General features: G+C 34.7%; 1 protein-coding gene across 1 annotated transcript in view; it reads left to right on the top strand.

The window, feature by feature from the left end:
* Positions 1–280: 280 nt before the first annotated feature.
* The window catches only part of ROBO1 (roundabout guidance receptor 1), a gene marked incomplete at its 5' end in the record, with an annotated part of 793256 nt that continues 771066 nt past the window's right edge, over positions 281–22470 (top strand). Inside the window, one exon of the mRNA XM_079704144.1 lies at positions 281–389. Within this exon, the coding sequence (XP_079560270.1) occupies positions 281–389 (109 nt within the window). The remainder of the gene's footprint in view (positions 390–22470) is intronic.

The raw sequence follows: 22470 nt of genomic DNA on the forward strand, positions 1-22470 counted from the left end.
AAAAGACCAGAGAAAATTGTCAGCTCATCTTTCCTGACGTTTTGCTTATGTTTAGAGGAAGGTTTTACCTCCCTTCTAATTTTTGTTAACATTCCCTGTATAATTCAAATGGAAATCCTGATGAGAACATACCTGCTTTTTAAAAATTTATGGGAAAAATAGCCTTTTTGCATTTCTGCTGAATAAAATGACAGGATTGGCTCCAGGGTTTTCTACTCCCAGGAAAAGCCTTCAGGTTCGTCTGTGACAGGACTCTCCACAGAGGTTATTTTTACCTGGCATGGCTGTGCTGTTACTGATGCTGCTGCTCTTGATGGCAGAAATAACTTCTCCTGTGGGTGTCTCAGGCAGAATGAAAGCTGGATCAAGGTGGAGAGGGGAAAAGAATCGTGAGTAACCAGGAATTTTTACTCTTGGTGCATTTCTTTCTTTCTTCTTTCTATTTAGGAATACATCGGGTCCGCATAGCTTTGCAGTTCACAGCATTTCCAAGACGTGGTTTTAAGATTTAAAAATAATTTTACACATTAAATATGAATGCAGAATAAATGAGCTCAACCTTCTGTAGGCACCACACATCTGCAATATTGTTCTGGATTCCATTGCGAGACTTTTGCTTGGCTTCTCTAGTTAACTCTTACAATTCCTGAGTTTGGTAAAGACTTTGAGCAGATAGATCCAAAGGCTACATATATAAGTGAACATTAGCTCTTCTACATAAAGTTCAAATATGTTGCTCACATTTGTTGATATTCAAATGCTAGCTATGTAATACGTTTTTTTATATCTAAGCATTTTATTCTGAGGGTATCAAGAAAGGAAACTTAGAAATAGCAAATGTCATAGGCACTCTGATTTGAATAACTTAAGAGTCTATGCTTTACAACCGGGAATTGCAGGTTGATAAATATATTACTCTTTAGAGTCATTAACTTCTTTATTCTCTCCCTATGGAAATGCAAGACCTCCAATTTCACTACTAAATGTGTTTATATGTGTAAGGCATATAGTATTTAAACTACTATTTTAGTCTTAGAACTGAATCTGTTTCTGGTATTATTACAGAGGAAAGAAATTGATTTGACGTTTGTTTCCCTCGAGCTAATTGGCTAGATCTAGCCATTGTCTTTTCTCCCTTTTATCCTCCCATAGACCACTTATAGGTGGAAGGGTCCCGTGTGTGTGTGTGTGTGTGTGTGTGTGTGTGTGTGTGTAGAAAGCTTACAAGTAGCTATATTCCTTTTCTCCAAGTTAGAAGTAGATGCATTCCTCTTCTCTATATCTCTCTTCAAAAATAGAATATAGAAATGGACCAAGGAATCTGCTTGGAGAAGGGCAATGTTCCTTTCAAAATGTCATTGAATGTTCAGAGGAGGCATACCAATGAACCTATTTTACTGGAACTATAATACAATTCAGAAGATTCAAGTAACCTTAGAGATAATTGCTAAGCTTATGACTTTTGCTTTAATCATGCCTTTGGCCCATTTACAGTTTTTTTTTTTTTTTTTTTACTGACATGGAGTGCTCTGATGGATAGATCAATAGGGACTGTAGGCCTGATAAGCTGGAAAAGTTATAGATTTAATTTGCTCAGCTTCCAGTTGAATTTCTCAGTAATCGATTATTAGTGGCCTTTTATCTTCCTTCCTCTTTCTCCTTTTTCCTTTAATCTCTTTTTTTCCTTCTCATGATTTAGAAAAGGCATACACATACATCTGATATTTACACTTTCCACAAGTAACGAGTGATTGTTTTTATTGACCATTTCTTCTCTGGACCTGAAGATTGTCTTGATGTTCTCCCTCACTGTTCTAAAGTGGAACCAGGAAATCTAAATTTCACATCCCCACTGGAGAATATAAGGAGGAATTCATTCATCCCCCAAGTCCCAGAGTCATCAGTTTCACTCCACATTTTGGACTTAAATCTAGTCACTCTAGCCCAAAATATTTGTTATAATTTTTGCTTATGTAGCCTTGTAAGTTTATAATATTTTCATGTCCATTATATGAAAATGTATATACAATACTTTCATCATTAGCAAGGATGGATACGACTACTTGCTTTTAAAGAAGAGGAAACTGATATACTAAAAAGTTAAATGACTTGCACCAGAACATTCACCCAGTTAAGTTACAGACAGCTCTATAAACCGTGTTTAGACTTCTAATTCAGTGTTCCTTCCATAACACAAAGCTCCCTCAGAGTACAGTCTGACTGTGGGAAATCCAAGTTGCTGAGTCAGTTTTGGGTCTGTTTTTAAACAATAGCCTCCAAATGAATCTGTTTGAGAATATTCGAGATGTTACTTTTTCATGTAGGCACTCCAGAAGTCTTTGTTTTGTTTGGATATAAATAAATATCTTTAGAAGAACATTAGCAAGATACATCCAAACTTTCAAAAAATTATTTTTAAGGAAATAATGCTTGGAAAAAATTGGGGATGGGGAATGGGTTGGGGAAAATGGGTGGAATTTGATAAACCAATTGTCCTAATGTAGAGACACAGTTTTCTGTTTTTAAATTATTTGACCTCTCAAGAGGTGACTGAACTGTAATTTCCTGTACTATGATTACTGTGGTGATCTTCAGTGCCCAAAACAACAGAGTAAGGGGGGGGACACTTCAACGTCTTAAACCCTTGTGCTTCAACCTTTGACTTGTCAAATAAACCTCAGGGAAACACAAAATTGAGTGATCCAAGCATACCCTTGCGTTGAAGAGTTTGTGTGAGAACAGCTGAGGAAATTCACTGAGAATTTCTCAACTAAGAGAATTCCTGTTTGATTATAGATCAATTGACTCCCAACAATGATGTGACAGAAAGCTGTGCATCCACTGGGGGAATTTGTGAATATATTTAGAGGGATATTCAATTTCCTAACTAATTGAGAGTTCTATATTATACTTTAAAAGACAATGATAAAACTCAAGGTAAGAAATCTCAGGGTTTCTAATTTTCAAAGAATGTTAAGTCACAGATTTTGGCATGGATCTTCATGTCGAAGGAAGTTTATATTCTCTGTTGCCAATATCAGAGACGTTATTCATCTTTTTATTTTTTTGGTCACTTTCTATTCGTGGACTTCTAAAAGCAGAAAAAGACTATAGAGATCATTAAAGACAATCTTCTACATCAAAATGGATTGCGTATGTTCTTTAAGAGATTTTATTGCCCTTAAATGTTTCCGTTGCTTTCACTTTTTTCAGTAACTAGAATTTGATCATTTATTTTAGCATTTATCCAACTTTTTACATCTGCTTATAATTTTGTCTATTTCTTGAAACCATGAACTCAAGGAAGAGACTCTTTGTATCGTTTTCAGCATTTAGTAGAATTCTTCACACATTGTAAAAACTCAATGATTGTTTGCTTAAATAGTATATCATTTAAACAAGTTCTGTGGAATATGTAAAATTATTGAATATGAACTTACTCTTTGACAAAAAGTATTGATGTACAAAGTTATCCATCAAAATATTAGTTATTGCAAATATATATATAAATGTAAATATAGAAAGGTAAGTAAGTAGAGTAGATCCTGTGAAATTAATCATTTTCAAACATTAAAAGTAAGTTTTAAAAAATAGCAACATAAGTAATGCTTAGAATGAAACATTTGGTGAAAAAAGCCTGTACAGATTTATATACATTATATGACTCAAAAAAAGAACCCATAAGATCCTTCTTAGATAAAAAAGAACTGCATGCCATATAACTTTCAATTATCTAGTCCTGTGTTTTATAGCACTTCTTGTTATCTAACTTTATCTCATATATATTTTTGTATATTTATTTCACCACCAATAGAATATAAACTCCAAGGAGGCAAGAACCCTGACTCTCTTATTACTGTTTTTTTCCCTTGGCTTTAGTAAAGGATCTAGGAAATACATTTATTCAATGAATATATATCGATTGACTAACATATGAAAAGAAATTAAATTAAAGGAAATGTCCCAAATTAAGAGTTTTCATTAGATATTGTGATTATATATGATCTTTATTTTAAAAAAATACTTACTGAGACTTTTCTCGATTTTTTAAAAATAAAAATAATACTTTTTTTTTTAAGGCAGCCTTATCATCCAAGGAAAAGACTAGATAATAGACATAGCATATATAAAGAGAGATCTGATGCTTTGGATCAATTTAGAAGGTATATTTTATAAAGAAAAAAATGTCTCTAGTTTACAGCATCCCTTTAAGATTGCCAAAACTTCTATCCTCTGGGGGAAAAAAATCCCTCCATGAGTGCATTTCTTATCTTGATATGTAATTTTTAACCTCTCATCACATTTTTAAATGAACTCTCTACAATTATTTTTAACATTTGCTTCTTTACTTCGGTCACTGGCCACAAGTCAAGTGTTTCTTGTAGAAAATGTTTGAAATATTAGAATTACTGAAGGCAGAGTCCTTCAGAGATGCCCTGAAATTACTTAAATTAAATTTTAAATCTTTACAAAATCTTAGCTACTATTGCTCTTTCTCCAATTTTATGTTTCATCTTCACCACTTTATTGACAATATAATACACTACACAATCCCCCAAGAGCTTATTACTGCAAAACAGTTTTTAACTCTTCTTTCAAAGTACTAGTTTTGTAAAGCTATGAGACATTTAAATACACTTTAAAACAACAACAACAACAACAACATTTCACTGTTTATTCTTTATCTCTTCTCTTTCTCAACAGTTCATTTTATGAATTGTTGAGTAATACCACCTGTAAAGAAATAACCATGTTCAGTAAGTTAAAACTGTATATAACTTTAATCCACCATGTAAAGTTACTGAAGAAAGAGGTTTTAGTATTTCTTGTTTCTTTTTTTTGTAGCCAATGAGAAGATACACTTGCAATGTTGATCACATAAGTTTCACACCAAAAATCAATAGATTTATGGTGAGTTAAAATACAAGTAGCGAGTTACCCTCAGGGAAAGATTAGTATCAAAGATACACTAAAACACAGCCTGAAGCTGACATACAATACAGACATCTGGAAACATGAGAAACTGATAGAATTTGCCAGTGAGCAGCACAGAGGTGATTGAGTCCTATCAGAGAAAGAGTATAATGTGCTTCCTTGATGATAAAGAGACAGAACCGGATGTCATAACATACAGCTGACAGTATTCCCTTGCAGCGGAAGTTTTCTTTTCTGCAACCATCTGAGTTACCATATACAGTCAGAGGGTAGGGATCGCATGCATCACATTAGTAAAGTTCATGGAACCCAAGAGGATTATCTTTTTATCATGATACTTTGAAGATTTACAACATGTCATAATGAAACTCTGGAAAGTGTACAGCATTTCTTTTAATGGAGAACAGTATAGTGTTGCATGTCTACAATCATTTGTGGTGTGATATTTTTGGAAGAACTAATGTGTTCTCTATCACTAATTCTTTATAAATTATAGCTGAAATAAATGACCATAATTTTAGAGGGAAAATTCAGCACTTTCCATTCAACTCAAAGTGATGAAGAATATTTACAATATTTAAATTGTCATTTCTTAATACAAGAAAGGCACAGAGAGACTTTTTAATAGTTATAGCAAGAGAAGAACTCAAATAAAATAAATTTGACCACATATATCTATTTTGTTACTCTGTTACTGCAAGATACATTTGAGCTGAAGCCATTTAACATTTATTAAAATAATATTTTTAAAGGACAAATAATTTTATTGTATTCTAGTTTTATTAAATGGTTATGGTAAGGATATGTTTTGTAAACAGTTAAATAATTATTCAACAGCACAGGCCCATTCTTCCCTTGTCCCTTCCCATTCGGTCAATACTTGATTGTTCAGAAAACCAGGTTTAACTGATAGCAGAATATGAGCTGCCTTTATTGGCTGACACCTAATCATTTTATCTACTCCCAAGGAACTCTAGAACTAGGACATAAAAGCAACTTTGTTTCATTTCTTTACTTCAGATTGCTAGGCCTGTTGTCCGAGGATAAATATAAACACCAGGGAACAGATAAGGACTTTACAGTTACTTAAGTTTTGTAAGACTGAAACATGAATTTGGAGCTTGCCTAATTTGTGTTTGTATTGCACTGAGCCTGTAATTATGGTGAATATAGTTATGTTAATTTATACACTCATAGTTAGGGAGGACAAGAGATATAGAAGATGACTTTGCATATATATGTGTCACAAAGGTCAATAATTTAAAGCTGTAGCAAATGAAGAGAAAATCAATTCCTGGATCATATACATTCCAAAGTAACTTTGTTGCTTCCAGTTCCCTTGGTCTCAAACCTAGGAACCAGGAGAAAGCACTCAGCTGTTCCATAGATGCTTAAGAAAACAGCTGAAGTCAGCTGTCACACACATGAATAGAAAAGCAATTTCCCAGGTAATCCTTTCTCAAACCATTCCATATTGAAAGGTTAAAATTCTACAGAAGCAGAATTTCAAAATAATTAAAGAAACAACAACTTTGATTCCATTTTGATAAAGATGATAGAAATTAAATGTGTACAGATATTATAAAAAGGTATGTAATCCAAGAGGATGAATTGGATCAATATCTGTAACGTCAGTTTTGGTAAGTCCAGCATTCATCCCAGCTTTTCCCACAGAGAAATGACTCTAAATTATTCCAGCACAATGATTTTAACTCTCTCTTCTACAATTATTTCAAATATAATGTTTTGGTTCTAACAAATTTATTCATAAATTTAAAGGACACTGAAAGAAAGGGAGTCTATACGATTTTATTTTTCTTATTTTATGGTACAGATGTGAGCCAACAAATTTGGCTATGTAGCTTATTTCTGTCAGTTGACTACTATTTTCTGATTGACTTTGATTTTAAAACTAGGAATTTAAACTCATAAAAATTTAGCCCAAGGGTAGAGTAAAACCACACCGAAGAAAATAATGTCTTTGAAAGCTTGCTATTTTGAAAAAGAGACAAGTTCAGAATTTTACTATTTACTAGTCTTTCTTAGAAACTACCTATTATTTGCCATTTGAAATTGTTCTTAGGTCACAGAAGTGTTAAAATTGTTTTGTGTGCTAGAGCCCAGTTAGTTTTAGACAGTTTAATGAAGTAGAACAGTGTGCCCATGGAAATGTGGTAACTTGTCCAAAATCCCTGCCAAAGTAGCCACATTCTCTTCTATGAATCTGTTTAACATTCTCACCATTAAGATTTTCTCACTATATGTCAGTTTGGTGTGTTTAAGTAATGTAAGATAACGCTGAGCAGGCTCAAAAGTAGCACAGTCTTGGTTTATCTCTCATTGTTACCATGAAGAAAAGAATCCACAAAACTATTAACATTAAAATTTCTAGCCTTCCTACATTTTCTAATCAGAGAGAAACAGAGACAGAGGGAAGGAATGGGGTTTCTTTGTGATGTAAGACTGTACAGCTGAGAAGTGGATTGAGAGAGAAAGAGTGATAATTTGAAGACATTTTCGCAGCTCATTAACCTGAAGCATTTAATGGTTAAATATCATAGAGTGCACTGTAACCTGAACAAAGTTTATGGGCAAGAAGGTCATGAGCTCTGCCAGAAATTTCATCAGTCACTGCCAAGGAAATTTCTTCTTTGATAAATGAAACCATCATGAAGATAATCATCAAAATCATTTCCCCATGAAAAGTAATGCATACTTTACAGGCCATCCACCCCAAATTTAATTTTGGAAAAAACAGTTAAGTCTCCAATATGTTTCAAAATCATTATATCATATGGAGTTGATAAGAGCAGGCACCCTGGAGACAGACACACCAAGATCCAAATCCAATCTTTCAACCTACAAACATGTTGTGAGAACTGACATAATCTCTCTGGGTCTCTGTTTTTATTTGTTAAGTGGAAAAAACTATAATTTTTCCCACAAATTGTGAAGATTTACCACACTGACCAGAAAGTTTGGTACACAAATGTTCAGACACTGGGATTCTGATTGTGGTGGTTGTAATAATTATTATTATTGCTGTTGAGATTATTAATAGTAAATTTTTCTTCTCCTGAAAAAATGTCTTTTTTTAATTTTTTTTGGTTTATTGCTCATACTTCTCTGCAATACCACCAACAGGAAGAAATCTCTTTCCTGAGAGCGTATTACTTGGTTGGTACAGAGCCCAGATCATTGTATGCAGTGAGAAAACGTAACAATGGCAATGAAGGAACACTGATACGTGTCTATTATGGTCTACAATACCAAGAGATATGTTGGCAACCTTTAAAGACAAAAAACCGGGAAATATATTTTAATGCAATAAGAATTTCTCTCCAGACTGAAAACATTAAAAGTTCAAATCAAACCACAAATCTAATCTTATTTATGCTTATTTTTTCGATTCTATTATAAATTTATAAGGTATTGTGATAAGTGCTGAGCAAGGAAATTATCTTATATTTTGAGATTCATACTCTCAAAAAGTAAAGACAGAATGAGCAATAGGTCATATATCATATCAAATAATTGTAAAAAAAAAAAGTCAAGTGTGTTTAACAGATACAAATTAGAAACCAGCTAAACAATATGTCCTATACATGTGTGCAATTCATGCACAGGCACATTTATATAAATATTATGTATATATACATCTATATGATACAATATACATATAAAACATCCAAGTATAACTATGATTATTTCTCTCTGAAAAGTTACTTGAAAGAGAACTTAAGGTACCCATAAATGATGCCAGGATTAAATCTTAAAGGAAATTAGAGAAATTCAAATACTCTGTCTTTGCCAAGAATTCACTTTATTTTTACGGCTATATAATGTATTTTCATTTTATGTGCTAGAAATTATTGAAGATCACTTGGCTTTATTTGCAGAGTGCCCATATTTATCTCCCTCCCCCCTTTTCTGACATTGTTGATTAAAAAGTATACTGACTTCACTGATCATTGATTCATGATAGGCCTACACTTGAGTTTACAAATTCACATTGGATGTGTGTGAGTATTCAAAGTCATTTAAATTCTTTCAGGAACTTAATATAATGCTTCAAAGCTTAAGAGACGCTGTATATTCCTCTTCATTGTCTAAAACCATGTATTCCATATTAGCCATTTACCAAAGGACTTAATTTTTCTTCCTCTATTATTAAACACTTCTTATGATGAAGAAAGCAGACTCAATTCACATTTTTAATATCTACTCTCAGAAAATGTTAAGTGCTTTAGTCAGCAGTGTAGAAGCCTAAACATCATTTCTTTCACGTTTCAGTCTTTAAATTTTAGGTATCTGTAGAGTCTTCATACTAAAACCCAATTTAGCAACACATTTTAGGGACTGATCCTAAGAGAGAGAGAGAGAGAGAGAGAGAGAGAGAGAGAGAAAGGAAGAAAGGAAGAAAGGAAGAAAGGAAGAAAGGAAGAAAGAAAGAAAGAAAGAAAGAAGGAAGGAAGGAAGAAAGAAAGAAAGAAAGGGAGGAAGAAAGAAAGGGAGAAAGAAAGAGAGAGAGGGAGTGAGGGAGGAAGGAAGGAAGGAAGGAAGGAAGGGAGAGAGGGAGGGAGGAAAGGGGGCAAAGGTGGAAGGAAGACAGGGAAAAGGCAAACATTCCACAGTCAACCAGTAAGCTTGGGGAACCTACCCATCTTGGATTTTGTTTGTTATCTCAAATATAAATATGGTTGTATATATATTTCCTCTGCTTTTAATCTGTGCTCTGTTAAGGAGTTAGTAATTATTCAGCAGGTGGTCACTTTTAATGGCACTATTTCTTCACCTTTTGTCAAATTGTACTTCCAAAATTAAATTATTTATTATAAGATGAACAGGCCCATAAAACTTAGGGAAAACTGTGAGGCTATGTTAGAATTATGTTTACCAACTCATTGACTTACTTAATAAAACCCATCCAGTAACAAATTTAAACACAAATTAGACAACTAGCCAAAATTCTAATATTGATTTTTTTAAATGCCTTTATGTCTCCCTCCAATACAGTACACTTATTTGAACAAAAAAATTCTTTAGAATATATACTATTTAGAATGCACATATTTCCCAGTAGGAAACCCACATTATATCAAATGACATAATGCTGTTCTAATATAAATGCTATAAAATCAAGTTCTCATCTTTAAATACTAATGTTATTAATACTTAGATGGAAAAACTGAATTTTATTCTTATTATGAAAGATTGTTTTAAGAGCTGTAAAGTGAAGCCTTCAACGTAGAAGTGCAAATGTTTAATATGTTGAGGGGAAGGGAAGTAAAATATCTTTTCACATAGAAAAGACCTGAAATGTGAGGGTAGTTTTGGGGATTCACATAAAATTTTTGTCAGATTGCTGCCAGAAATAATGCAATTAGACCATATGTTCCCCTGATATCACCATTGGTTAAATGTGCAATCGTGTGGGTGTGGAGGGTACCGTCATGGGTGTATTTCTTATAGAGCGACTCACAAAGCTGATACAAGAACTTGGAAAAATATTCTAAGATTTTGTCTTTTCAGCCCTCATAATGGGAGAAAATATTTGCAAACAAACCAACCGACAAAACATTAATCTCCAAAATATACAAGCAGCTCATGCATCTCAATATCAAAAAAAAAAACCAAACAACCCTATCCAAACATGGGCAAGACCTAAATAGACATTTCTCCAAAGAAGATACACAGATTACCAACAAACACATGAAAGGATGCTCAACATCACTAATTATTAGAGAAATACAAATCGAAACTACAATGAGATATCACTTCACAGTGGTCAGAATGGCCATCCTCCAAAAGTCTAGAAGCAACAAATGCTGGAGAGGGTGTGGAGAAAAGGGAACCCTCTTGCACTGTTGGTGGGAATGTAAATTGATACAGCCACTGTGGAGAACAGTATGGAGGTTCCTTAAAAAACTAAAAATAGAACTACCATACGACCCAGCAATCCCACTACTGGGCATATACCCTGAGAAAACCATAATTCGAAAAGAGTCATACAATGTTCATTGCAGCTCCATTTACAGTAGCCTAGACATGGCAGCAACTAAGTGTCCATCGACAGATGAATGGATAAAGAAGATGTGGCACATATATACAATGGAATATTATTCAGCCATAAGAAGAAACGAAATTGAGTTATTTGTAGTGAGGTGGATGGACCTAGAGACTGTCACACAGAGTGAAGTAAGTCAGAAAGAAAAAACAGAGAGTGTATGCTAACGCATATATATGGAAACTAAAACGAAAAAAAATAGTTCTGAAGAACCTAGGGGCAGGACGGGAATTAAGACACACGTAGAAAGTGGACTTGAGGACACGGGGAGGGGGAAGGGTAAGCTGGGATGAAGTGAGAGAGTGGCATTGACATATATACACTACCAAATGTAAAATAGATAGCTAGTGGGAAGCAGTCGCATAGCAGAGGGAGATCAGCTCAGTGCTTTGTGACCACCTGGAGGGGTGGGATAGGGAGGGTGGGAGGGAGACACCAAGAGGGAAGGGATATGGGGATATATGTATAGGTATAGCTGATTCACTTTGTTATACAGCAGACACTAACACACCATTGTAAAGCAATTATACTCCAATAAAGGTGTTAAAAAATATATTTTGTCTTTTATGTCTAGGAAATAATGCAAACTCTTGAATTTACTATAACTGGTTGAAATGTTTTTCTAATTTAATAGTTTGGCTGAGAACTCACATTTACTGTATTTTGAGGTAAATTTACATTTGGTGACATAGCTTGGAGAACTGATCCACACACAGCAAGCTTTTCTGAATAAGTAATTAAGTATAAAATCATGAGTAAATGTGCACCTAATAAACCTAAGTATTATGAGTTCTGCTCGGCTACACAAGAATCTTGTGTGAGTGAATCAGCAACTCGGGTCTTTAATGTCATGTTTGGATTATGCTTGGAAAACATCTGTAAAAAGTCTGTCACAATTTTAAGAATAAAAGACAATGTCGGTGTGTTTCATAGTCATGTTCATGTACTGTTATGTAAAGAGAAAATGAAAATGTCTACAGGTGGAAAAATATGAAACACCTTTCATTTATGCTCAGTGCAAGGAGCCATGCTCTCTTGTCAACCTGAAAGCGTCAGATGTTTTTCCTATAAAAAGCAATCTTGCTGTTTTTAAGGCAAGTTTTACGGAGTGCTAGATATGTGGTCATTTTCAGTTTATAAGTAATTTGAAGTATTCTGGCAGTCCTCGTAAGCTAACACGTACATGCCAGAATGTGCCTAATCACCTGTGATTTCAAAATATATATTTAATCAGTATATAGTCACACACTGAACAAATTAAGAGACCTGAAAGAAGTAAGTGAGCTATGCTCCTATCAGAGGGAAGGTGTTCCAGAGAAAAGGCAGAGTAAATGCAAAGCTTGCTATTAAGAGCATGCTCAGCTTGTTCTCAGGAGCAGGCCCAGAAGTCTGTGCGCCCAGAGGTCATGAGGAAGTTGAAGCGGGGGAACAGATCATGTAGGCCCTTACAGACCAATGTAAGGGTTAGAGATTTTAATCTAAATGGAATGGGGAGTCACTGGAGGATTTTGAGCTAAAGAGTGAAATGATCTAATACTTTTATAGAACCACTCTGGTTATATACATATACAAACTGACAGCATCTCATATTTCTCTATTTAGTGCTGTCTCAGAGGACCTGCAGGTGCCCGCAGCCCCAGACCTGGGAATGTGTTACTGATCAGAGGACCCCAGTGGGCAGGCCTTACACAGGTCTGGCACCGGGAACTGTTTTTTCTCGGCACAAACTATGGCTCTTGGTGAGGGTGGTCCTGTCCTCTTAGGACAGACATTCTCTTTGGGGAAGGTTTCACCCCCAAAAGGGAGAAAATTTGATCATATGGGGTGAAAAAAAATGTACTTTTATATGTGCAAAGCACAGTGTATCTGTGCTTTGAGGAATACCATTGGGATAGAAGTGTCTAAAAGGCTGCTTGGGGCTGGCAATATCAAATAAAAAACTGAGAATCACTGCTCTTCGGCAGACTTCAGAATTCTGTAGAGGCATTTGGTTGTTGTAATTACCGAAGTAACGTTGCTGCCAGCACTTAGTGGGTAGAAACCTGAGATGCTGTATGTCCTGCAGTCCTTAGGGTGTTCTACCAAATGAAAAAATTTCAAACATCCCATTGAGAACTCATGTGGTCAAACAAATATAATTATTTGAGCTTAGAAACTAGTTCTGTTTTCCATAGTAATTCTTACTATGCAACTGCCTTGTGAAAGGAGGTAAGAATGTAATTTATTTTGCTCAGATCACATCACAGACAAAGGTGTCACATTTTGTATTGGAATCAATGATACCTGTAACAGTCTACATCCTTGGCTGTCATATTCACAGTGATTCTACATATAAATGCAAACATCTGACTACTTCTTTATGTCAATGTATGCCCAAACATTATTTGTTGAAATACAAATAATTTTAGTATAATTCATCTTGCTTTCAATTTGCCAGTTTTGTGAGTGTGTGTGGCGTGTGTGTATATATAATTATATGATAGCTTATTATGTATTTATTTTATTTTCAGGAAAATGAAGACAGTGTAATAGAAAGGGTGTGCTGAACTAGAAGGAAGAAACAGAACAGGGAAGACATCTCTAAATTTTTCAAATTGTAGAAATTAAATGATTGAAAATCTAGCACTACTAGATAGAAATTTGGCAGTGGATAATTAACAGTATTTAAAAGCTAATATTATAAGGAAGAGTAAAAAGTGTTTGCTTTCTAACTGCTAACTGCTAGTTGCTAACTATGTATGATATATATATATATATATATATATATATATATATATATATATATATATGTACACTTTACTCAGTAAATGCTCATTCTGGACCAGGCCCTGTTGTAAATATTTAATTTATTTTCATTTACTTAAAATTTTCAGTAAACCCAGGCAGATTTTCCCATTTTACAGATGAAGACGACGAGGCACAGAGAGGTTAGGTAACATAATCCAAAGATATGTGGCTAAGAAGTGGTAGAGATGGGATGCAAAAAGAGAACCCTTGGTTAAAGTTTAATCATTGTCATTTGGCTGGCATTAGGCTTCCTTAGTCTCTGAATGGTTGTTGTTTTTTATTGAATATTCAGGAGCACAATATATCAGGCTTACCAGTTGCATAAGTCATGATTAATTGTCTGCCTGTCTGATTGACATCTTATTTGTTTGGCTGCTTGTTTTGAATTTAAGATAAAGTTGCTAACTTTTGTTTCTTGAATAAGTGAAGATCTTGTCTAATAGGATGGATCTGATCACTTATTAAAGTTGTTCTTAATGAATCTTGCTTGTCCAACGTGCTGATACTTTTCAGATATTTCTGCAGAACTGGAGAATCCCAGAAAAGGTCCAATGTCACAGATGGTGAAATGGTTAGTGACTGAAAAAAAAGTATTGATTACTGAGGCAAGACAGCTAATAAGTGTGTCTAGCTTCCGAACTGCAAATTTAGCTGTAGTCTTTGGTGTCAACTGGCTAATAATTATAGCAAACTCAACAAATATATCTATATCTATCTATCTATCTATCTATATATATATATATATGGAGAGAGAGAGAGCTTTCAAAGTGTTTTTAAAGTTTTATAAACTAGAAATATTCTTAAACAATAAATGTGAATAATTTACTATTTCATTAGATATATTTTTAGTCTATTTTTCCCAGAGGTTTTTTTTTTTTTTCCTTTTTTGTAATCAGGGAATATTTTTAATGAATGACAGATGGACTGATGCCCTGGCAGAGGGTTAGTTAAATAAATTAGAACATAACCCCCAAATAGAATCCTAGAGCAAATAAAGCAATGTTTATGAAGGGTACCTTTTTTAAAATAATGTCAGAAAAGCTCATATATAATGCTGTTCAAAAAAGCAGGATGTAAAGATTTGTATTCAGTGTAATCTCCTCTATATAAATGTAGAAATACACGCCTATGCATAGGATTGTAGTAAGCTGCATATGCACAAGATGCAAATACTGGAAGGGAATATATGTAAACATTAACGGTGGTTGGAACTGTTAAGAATTTTTTATTTGCTTCTTCATATCTTTAGGCTTTATACAGTGAGTATAGTAAATATCCTATTTGAGAAAGGAAATTAAATACTTTTCAGATATTTCTACATATGTATTTCTTTTTATCTGACCTCTCATAAGATGAGAAAATTATTATCCTGTTGAGGTTCTGAAAAGACTATGGAGATCTATGATGCCAAAAATTCAAACAGTTCTGCTTCTAAAATCCAATACAAGGCACTGAAATATTGTTCCTTATTATTTTAACTATTAAAAATAAAATTGATATTATACTGATCCAGATCCCATAGTTCTAGAAATAATTAATACAGGCAAAACTGCATTTTGTGTCACCATAAAACGTGCAATGTGCTAATAACATAGAATTCATATGTCAGCACATACATATTAGAAGACCACATAAGATAACTGATCAAGATTGTGACTCCAATTTTAAAATATTCTACTTTGTTTTAACACTCACTAGCACCTGCCGATTAATATCCTAAAGTTGACGATAGGCTTAGTTTTCACAGATGACATTTCTATAGGGAATAGGAGGTCCAGCAATAATTTCATTTATTCCATTCTACTTAGAATGAATGATATCTAGGCTACTAAACTGTGTTCCTATCAACAATATTAAAAATGAATAATGAATAGAAACATGGCACTTTACTTATGTATCTGCCTTATTATATAGTTTCCTTATTATAAGAATTATTTATATAAAATACATATATATATATATATATAATATATATAGAACTTTCCTTTACATTATTTCATTTGATTCGTTTTTTTTTTTTTTTTTTTTTTTTTTGTGTTATGCGGGCTTCTCACTGTTGTGGCCTCTCCCGTTGTGAAGCACAGGCTCGGGACGCGCAGGATCAGCGGCCATGGCTCACGGGCCCAGCCGCTCTGCGGCATGTGGGATCTTCCCGAACTGGGGCACGAACCCGTGTCCCCTGCATCAGCAGGTGGACTCTCAACCACTGCTCCACCAGGGAAGCAGGGGAGCCCTTCATTTGATTCTTTAAAAGACCTCTATAATAGCTAGTACATATATCGGGAGTGTTTAAGTGATTGCTAAAGTTTACTTAGTTTACTTGTGCTTTCTGTCAAAGTTTTTTCATGTTACTGCATTTTTTTTTCTGTGAATAGGAAGCTCAAAGGGTGAGAGCCTGTTAATTGGGCATATACACATCTCTAGCTCCTCCTGACACACAAACTATTCACTCTTTTCTGATGTGAAAATTTCTGTTATGTGCAAGGTCTCTTTCAAAATCTTCAATTAAAAAGAAAATTATAGGTCCTCCACCAAAACATAGATCTTATTGCCATCTAACTTCCCTGGATTTGCTTCATCAAATATTTCCAATTCTCTGGTCTCTTCCTGTGGTATTAAGAGACATCTGAATTCTCAGGGTCATCATTCATTGCCCTGTCATTTCATTCCCCTGCAAAATCCTAAAGCATTCAGTCTTGCCCAAGCTGCAGGATTTTTTTTTCCTATTGACTTATGTTTCTATTATAACCATGGCAGCTTCTTCAGAGTTCCTCTACTTTATCCAGATGTTCAGGTCTTAGTGCCCTGCCTACTAAACTAAAGTTAATTATCTGCCCCTTCAAAGCTGACTTTGGTGTTTTCCTTCTCTTTCTTGTTAATTATGTAACATCTTGTCAGACATATCAAATGCCTGTTAAAAAGATAGTCTCTTTATAATAAGACTGCACTTGAGCATGGCCCCCTTATATTAGTCCATTCCTTTCCTATCACTTCTCCTATTTCTGCCATTTGTGATGGAAGTCTTAGCCGGTTAATGCATACCAGTCACTTTCCTTAGTTTAGACCTATTCCATCAGAAGTTTCAATCCTTCCCAAGATTTTAACTCCATTCTCTTCTCTGAAAAGTCCCAGATTTCTTTTTCTAGTCCTCATCTCTATTTAATATCAAGCTAATGGAATTTTTAGAACCAAAATATGCTAATTTTTAATTTTTTCTCCAGTTCTCCCCAAATTTCTCTTCCATGACAAGTGGCTTTAGGCTAATTGAATAGTGATTGCATTATATTCTACAAGAAAAAGAGGCAATGTTTCTTTTTCTCTGTAAGGTTTGTGGATTTTAAAATACCTTTCTATTGACCTACTAAAAACTCTTCTCACCTCCCTGTCTGCCTTTGTTCCCCTTTTCTTACAAACATTGCCCTCTCCTCCATCCTTTCCTTATCTACAATATTTTCTGTTCTTTTAATTGTTTTCTAATTATCTACAGACACAACTTTCATAGATTTTCCATGTTTATCAGCAGTTCACTTCAACCTTTCTGGTTCCTCTCCCCTCTTAACACTGACATGTCCAATCGCCCAATCCTGTACTGTTTCATTGCAGGCAGGTAAAACTATCCTTTATGATTCTTGGATACTTTCATTTAATCCTTTGACAGTCAAGTCCCCTAGAAAACCTTAAGTCAATTTAAATAATATTCCCCAATAATAAGATTGTTTTGCCCTTCAGCTTCTATTGGAAGAGAGAAAGAGTGAAAGAGAGAGAGAAAGAGAGAAGAAGATAAGATATAATTTGTACTTGTCTTGTAATCATAACTGCTATTATGGATCATTTTCTACAACATTTCAGTGTTACTATAAAATTCCAAATGGCTTTAGGTAGCGAAATATTTGAGAAATCCTGTTTGAGAAATTCTTCATAGACTAAAATTTCCAACTGTGTTAGGAACTCGTTGAATTATTAAACCAAATGATTTTTAGCTCTGAAAGTGAGAATGACTCAGTTCTTTTGAAGATTTGACATTCTAATAAATTTTGAATGAAGTTTATTTAAATGCAACTCTTTGTGATAACTAAAACAACTAATTCCATTGTAAGACCTATAATGGAAATTTCTCTCTTTAGATAAAAGTTTAGTGCAGGGCTTCCCTGGTGGCACAGTGGTTGGGAGTCCGCCTGCCGGTACAGGGGACACAGGTTCGTGTCCCGGTCCGGGAGGATCCCACAAGCCGTGGAGCGGCTGGGCCCGTGAGCCATGGCCGCTGGGGCTGCGTGTCCGGAGCCTGTGCTCTGCAACGGGAGAGGCCACAACAGTGAGAGGCCCACGTACAGCAAAAAAAAAAAAAAAAAAAAGTTTAGTGCAACAATTCATTGCCTTAGAATGGTACTGTGTGTTTTGGTATAATGAACTGAAGACGAAAATCTCTTATTTTTATATTCATTAATTGCTTAATTTTTATTCAAGCTTGCCATAGGCAGAGTTACATTTGCTGTCTAGAAACACCAAATTCCTATTCATTTTTCTTTTAATAGTCATATGTAGTCACATAGAACATTAGCTGTGGGCTATATGAAAATATTTTTCAAAATAATTTTAATTTGTCAAACCATTAATTTTGTTATAATTCTGTTTTCTCAAAGCATCAGTGGGGTTTACTTTGCACATTACAGTTTATAAAGGGCTATTCTCATAGGTCATCTATTCTTCAATGTAATAACCTTGTGGATATGTGTCATTATTATCATCTCCATTTCCAGATAAGTAAACTAAAGGGTAAACATTAAAATAACTTGTCTATAATCACACACTGTATTTGCCTATAGTAAATAATTGAGTTTGACCTTAAACTCATGTCCTATAACTTTTGATTTCATGTTCTTTTCTCTAAAACTAAATGCTGAAGATACATGTGACTACACTGCGTGATAACTGATAAAGCATAGTAGGAAGCTACAGAAGTTATGTGTCTTAGAGGCTTCAGAGAGACACAGCTTGATTCCGAAAGTGGAATTATCAGAGGATTAAAAATCACACAGAAAGGGCTATTTAAAGAAATAAAATTAATAAGTCTCTTCTTTGAAATAAGAAAAATATCCTGAGAATCAGAACATTATTACAGAAGTTCTATGATCTTACTTCTTAATGCCTACACTTTAAAAATCAGCCTATCTCCGCAGGGCCTTGCCGGAGTCCAGCTCCAGCGAGTCCAGGGATACCCGAGGGATGGATAGCATCGGCAAAGGAAATAATTCTATTACTTCAGCATTGCATGTTTCTCTTTCTCATGTCTTTATTCTTCATTCTTCCTCTACTGTTTACAATCACAGGTTTATATATTGTAGTTGATTACATTACCAGGTACGTGGCCAAACAATCTTAGCACAATCAAACCTCAAAATGTTCTATAAAGATTTTTTAAAACAAATATCCCCTAGTTTCTAGATGTCCTATTAAAATATTTCCCCAAGTTCCCATTAATCACAGGTTGTTTCTTAGTAACCAAGCCAAGCAGTTATATGATTATTTCAATTGTAAAAGTTGGAGCTACTTGTTCCTATTTTTCTTCTTGCATGAGCAACCTTTTACAATGGTTCCATGAAAATATTTACAATGTACCTGCATGCTCTTTCGCGTTGTTTCCTTCAACTGAGACAGTGTTTTCTCCCTATCCTGGCAACGAATTCTGCTCTAGTCATTTGTTTCTCTATAATTAATCTTCCTTTATAATAGAACCATAAATTTCCTATGTCGTCATCAGGAACTCCGGCCCATGGCCATAACTCCATACTAGAGGGTGTTTTTCATAAAAACATCCCCTTAGTTCCAGGGTCTTAATTCTTTACCTATTTCCCCGGGGCTTTAGTGGGTACTTCCCATTCTGTAGTAGTTTCAGGAGGGGGAGACCTAGAGGAAATTTTCTTTCACGTGGAGCAACATCCCCCCAAAATTGCTCCTGTATGTAAATTTATTTTCATAAAACGTAACAACGGAGCTGTAGTCCACCTTCCTGGCACGGTGCTGCCTTGCAGTTTCGCCTTCCGTTGCTCATGACTTTGTCATGGTGCAATGGCTCCAGGATGGCTTCCGACAGACCCTGACAGGGAAATACAGTATTTGTAGCAGACACCGTGATAGCAAATACTCATCAGCCAGGGCATCCTCTCACCAGGAAAGGTTTCAGTGAGATGAACGCTTCCATGTCTTGACTATTGTAAATAAAGTTGCAATGAACAGGGAAGTTCATGTATCTTTTCAAGTTAGTGTTCTCATTTGCTTCAGATAAATACCCAGAAGTGGAATTCCTGTCATATGGAGCTCTATTTGTAATTTTTGGAGGAACCGCCTCCTGTCTTTATAGTAGCTGCATCAATTTACATTTCCACCAACAGCTCACAAGGATTCCATATTCTCCACGTCTTTGCCAACACTTATTTCTTGTCATTTTGATAATAGCCATTCTAACAGGTTGTGAGGTGATAACTCGTTGTTTTGATTTGCATTTCATTGATAATTAGTGATGTTGAGTATCTTTTCATGTGTCTGTTGGCCATCTGTATGTCTTTTTTGGAAAAACATCTCTTAAGATACAATACCAATTTTTAATCACATATTTGTTTTTGATATTGAGTTTTGTGAATTATTTACATATTTTGGATATTAACTCCTTATCAGATTTCTGATTTGCAAATATTTTCTCCCATTTGGTAAGTTGCCTTTTCATTTTGTTGACGGTTTCCTTTGTTGTGCAAAAACCTTAGTTTGATATTATCTCACTTGTTTATTTTTGTTTTTGTTCCCTTTGCTTTTGGTGTCAAATCCAAAAAAATCATCAAGACCTATGTCAAGGAACTTACTGCCTATGTTTTCTTCTAGAGGTTTTATGGTTTTAGGCCATATGTTCAAGTGTTCAACCTATCTGGGGTTAGTTTTTGTGTTTGGTATTAAGATAGTGGTCCAGTTTCTTTTCTTTTCATTCTTTCTGTCCTTTATTTTTATTTATTTTTTTTTTTTTTGGCATGTGGCTGTCCAGTTTTCCCAACACCACTTGTTGGAGAGACTGTCCTTTCTCCATTATATATTCTTGGCTCCTTTGTCCTAAATAAATTGACCACATATGCAGGAGCAGAATTATTTAAATGCTCTTAGCCAGTTCCCATTTGCTATTAATCGAACCATAGGAAACTGTTGATATTCAATTCCCTTTTAAAATTCAATTTCCTATAGTCTAAGCTAATTCATTTGAAGGTATGTGGTCAGTAATCTCAAAAAGTCAGTTTATGAGCATATGTATCCCCTTAACTTATGGAATATATATATATATATATATATTTAATAAAGCTATGGAATATATACATGTTATATAGTAGGAACATGCACACACACACACATATATAAAATGTAGATATAAATATCTAAAAGGACAAAAATAAATGAACGACCACCTTCACATTTATTTTTTGAGTGTGGAATTTATATACACACATATACTTTATTGATTCTGCATTTTTAGGATGTTTTTGATCTTCATATTTTCTGTTTATGTGCATCCCTAATCCTGGGTTGTCAATATTAGAAGGTGAGGACTGTTCTTAATATACTCATAATTTATTGCTCTCTAAAGGTAATGGTGATGAAATTTGGACCTATTTCTGATGAGGTATTGAAATGGAGAAGGACCCTATGGTCCTCCCCCACCCACCCCCATGTCCTCTGCCTGCCTTTTGTCTGTGGAAAAACTTTAGCCAAAGTATAAGTTTAATCAGAGAACTGAGAAAATGCAGAAGCAAAGAAAAGCAGTCAAACAGGACAAAAAAATAATAGTCAGTAAGCAAAGTCAAGGACCTTTAGTTCCTTTTCAAGGGCTATAGATAATATTCTGAGCCATATCCTGTGAGCTGTCTTATAGATACTGAAAACCCCACCAGTTGGAAGAAGTTAGCTACATGATGCCCAGGCTGTAGCCATGACATAAGCTGCCACAATTCTGAGAGTTTGCCTCAAAGAAATGGAAACATACCGACCTTGGAACTGAAGACTAACTGTACCTAAAACAATCAAGATGACGCTGGTCAGACCACCACATGATCAATTTCAAGATGACTGTCAGAGCTGACTGTGCTGTTTCTTCCTGTAGTCTCCTCCCTCTGTCTATAAAAGCTCTTACCCACTGTTTGTCAGTAGCGGGGAGTCGGCCTTTGGACAGGAGTCCGCCCTCCCCGCCCTTCACCCCTGCTACCCCCTCCTGGGTTGCTGGCATCCAAAATAAAGCAAACTTTCCTTTCCACCAACTTTGCTTCTTTATTGGCCTTTGAGCGGTGAGCAGCCGGACCCCACTTTCGGTTACATTATCAGCCGCCCAAATATAGCTTTAAAAATCAGGAAAGTAATTTGACTGTCTATAAATTTGTGAAAGGTAAAATCTTTAAAAGGTTATGTTTAATTATACATTTATAGCTAGAGAGATTTCAATTGCTATTAAAATTGGGGAAAGTGTAAGTCCTAAATATATGGTTTTATACCAAAGAAAGAACATTTTGATAATGTAATTCTCACAAAATTTATTTTTTTGGAGAGTGTGTTTCCCCCTGTGAATAGCAGAAACACTCATATGAATATTTCTATTGTTAACAAAAGCATCTATTAATCATAAATGCATTTGGTTTGGCTAGGAGAGAGATAAA

This window comes from Hyperoodon ampullatus (genome assembly GCF_949752795.1).
Source record: "Hyperoodon ampullatus genome assembly, chromosome: 5".
NCBI classification, from domain to species: domain Eukaryota; kingdom Metazoa; phylum Chordata; class Mammalia; order Artiodactyla; family Ziphiidae; genus Hyperoodon; species Hyperoodon ampullatus.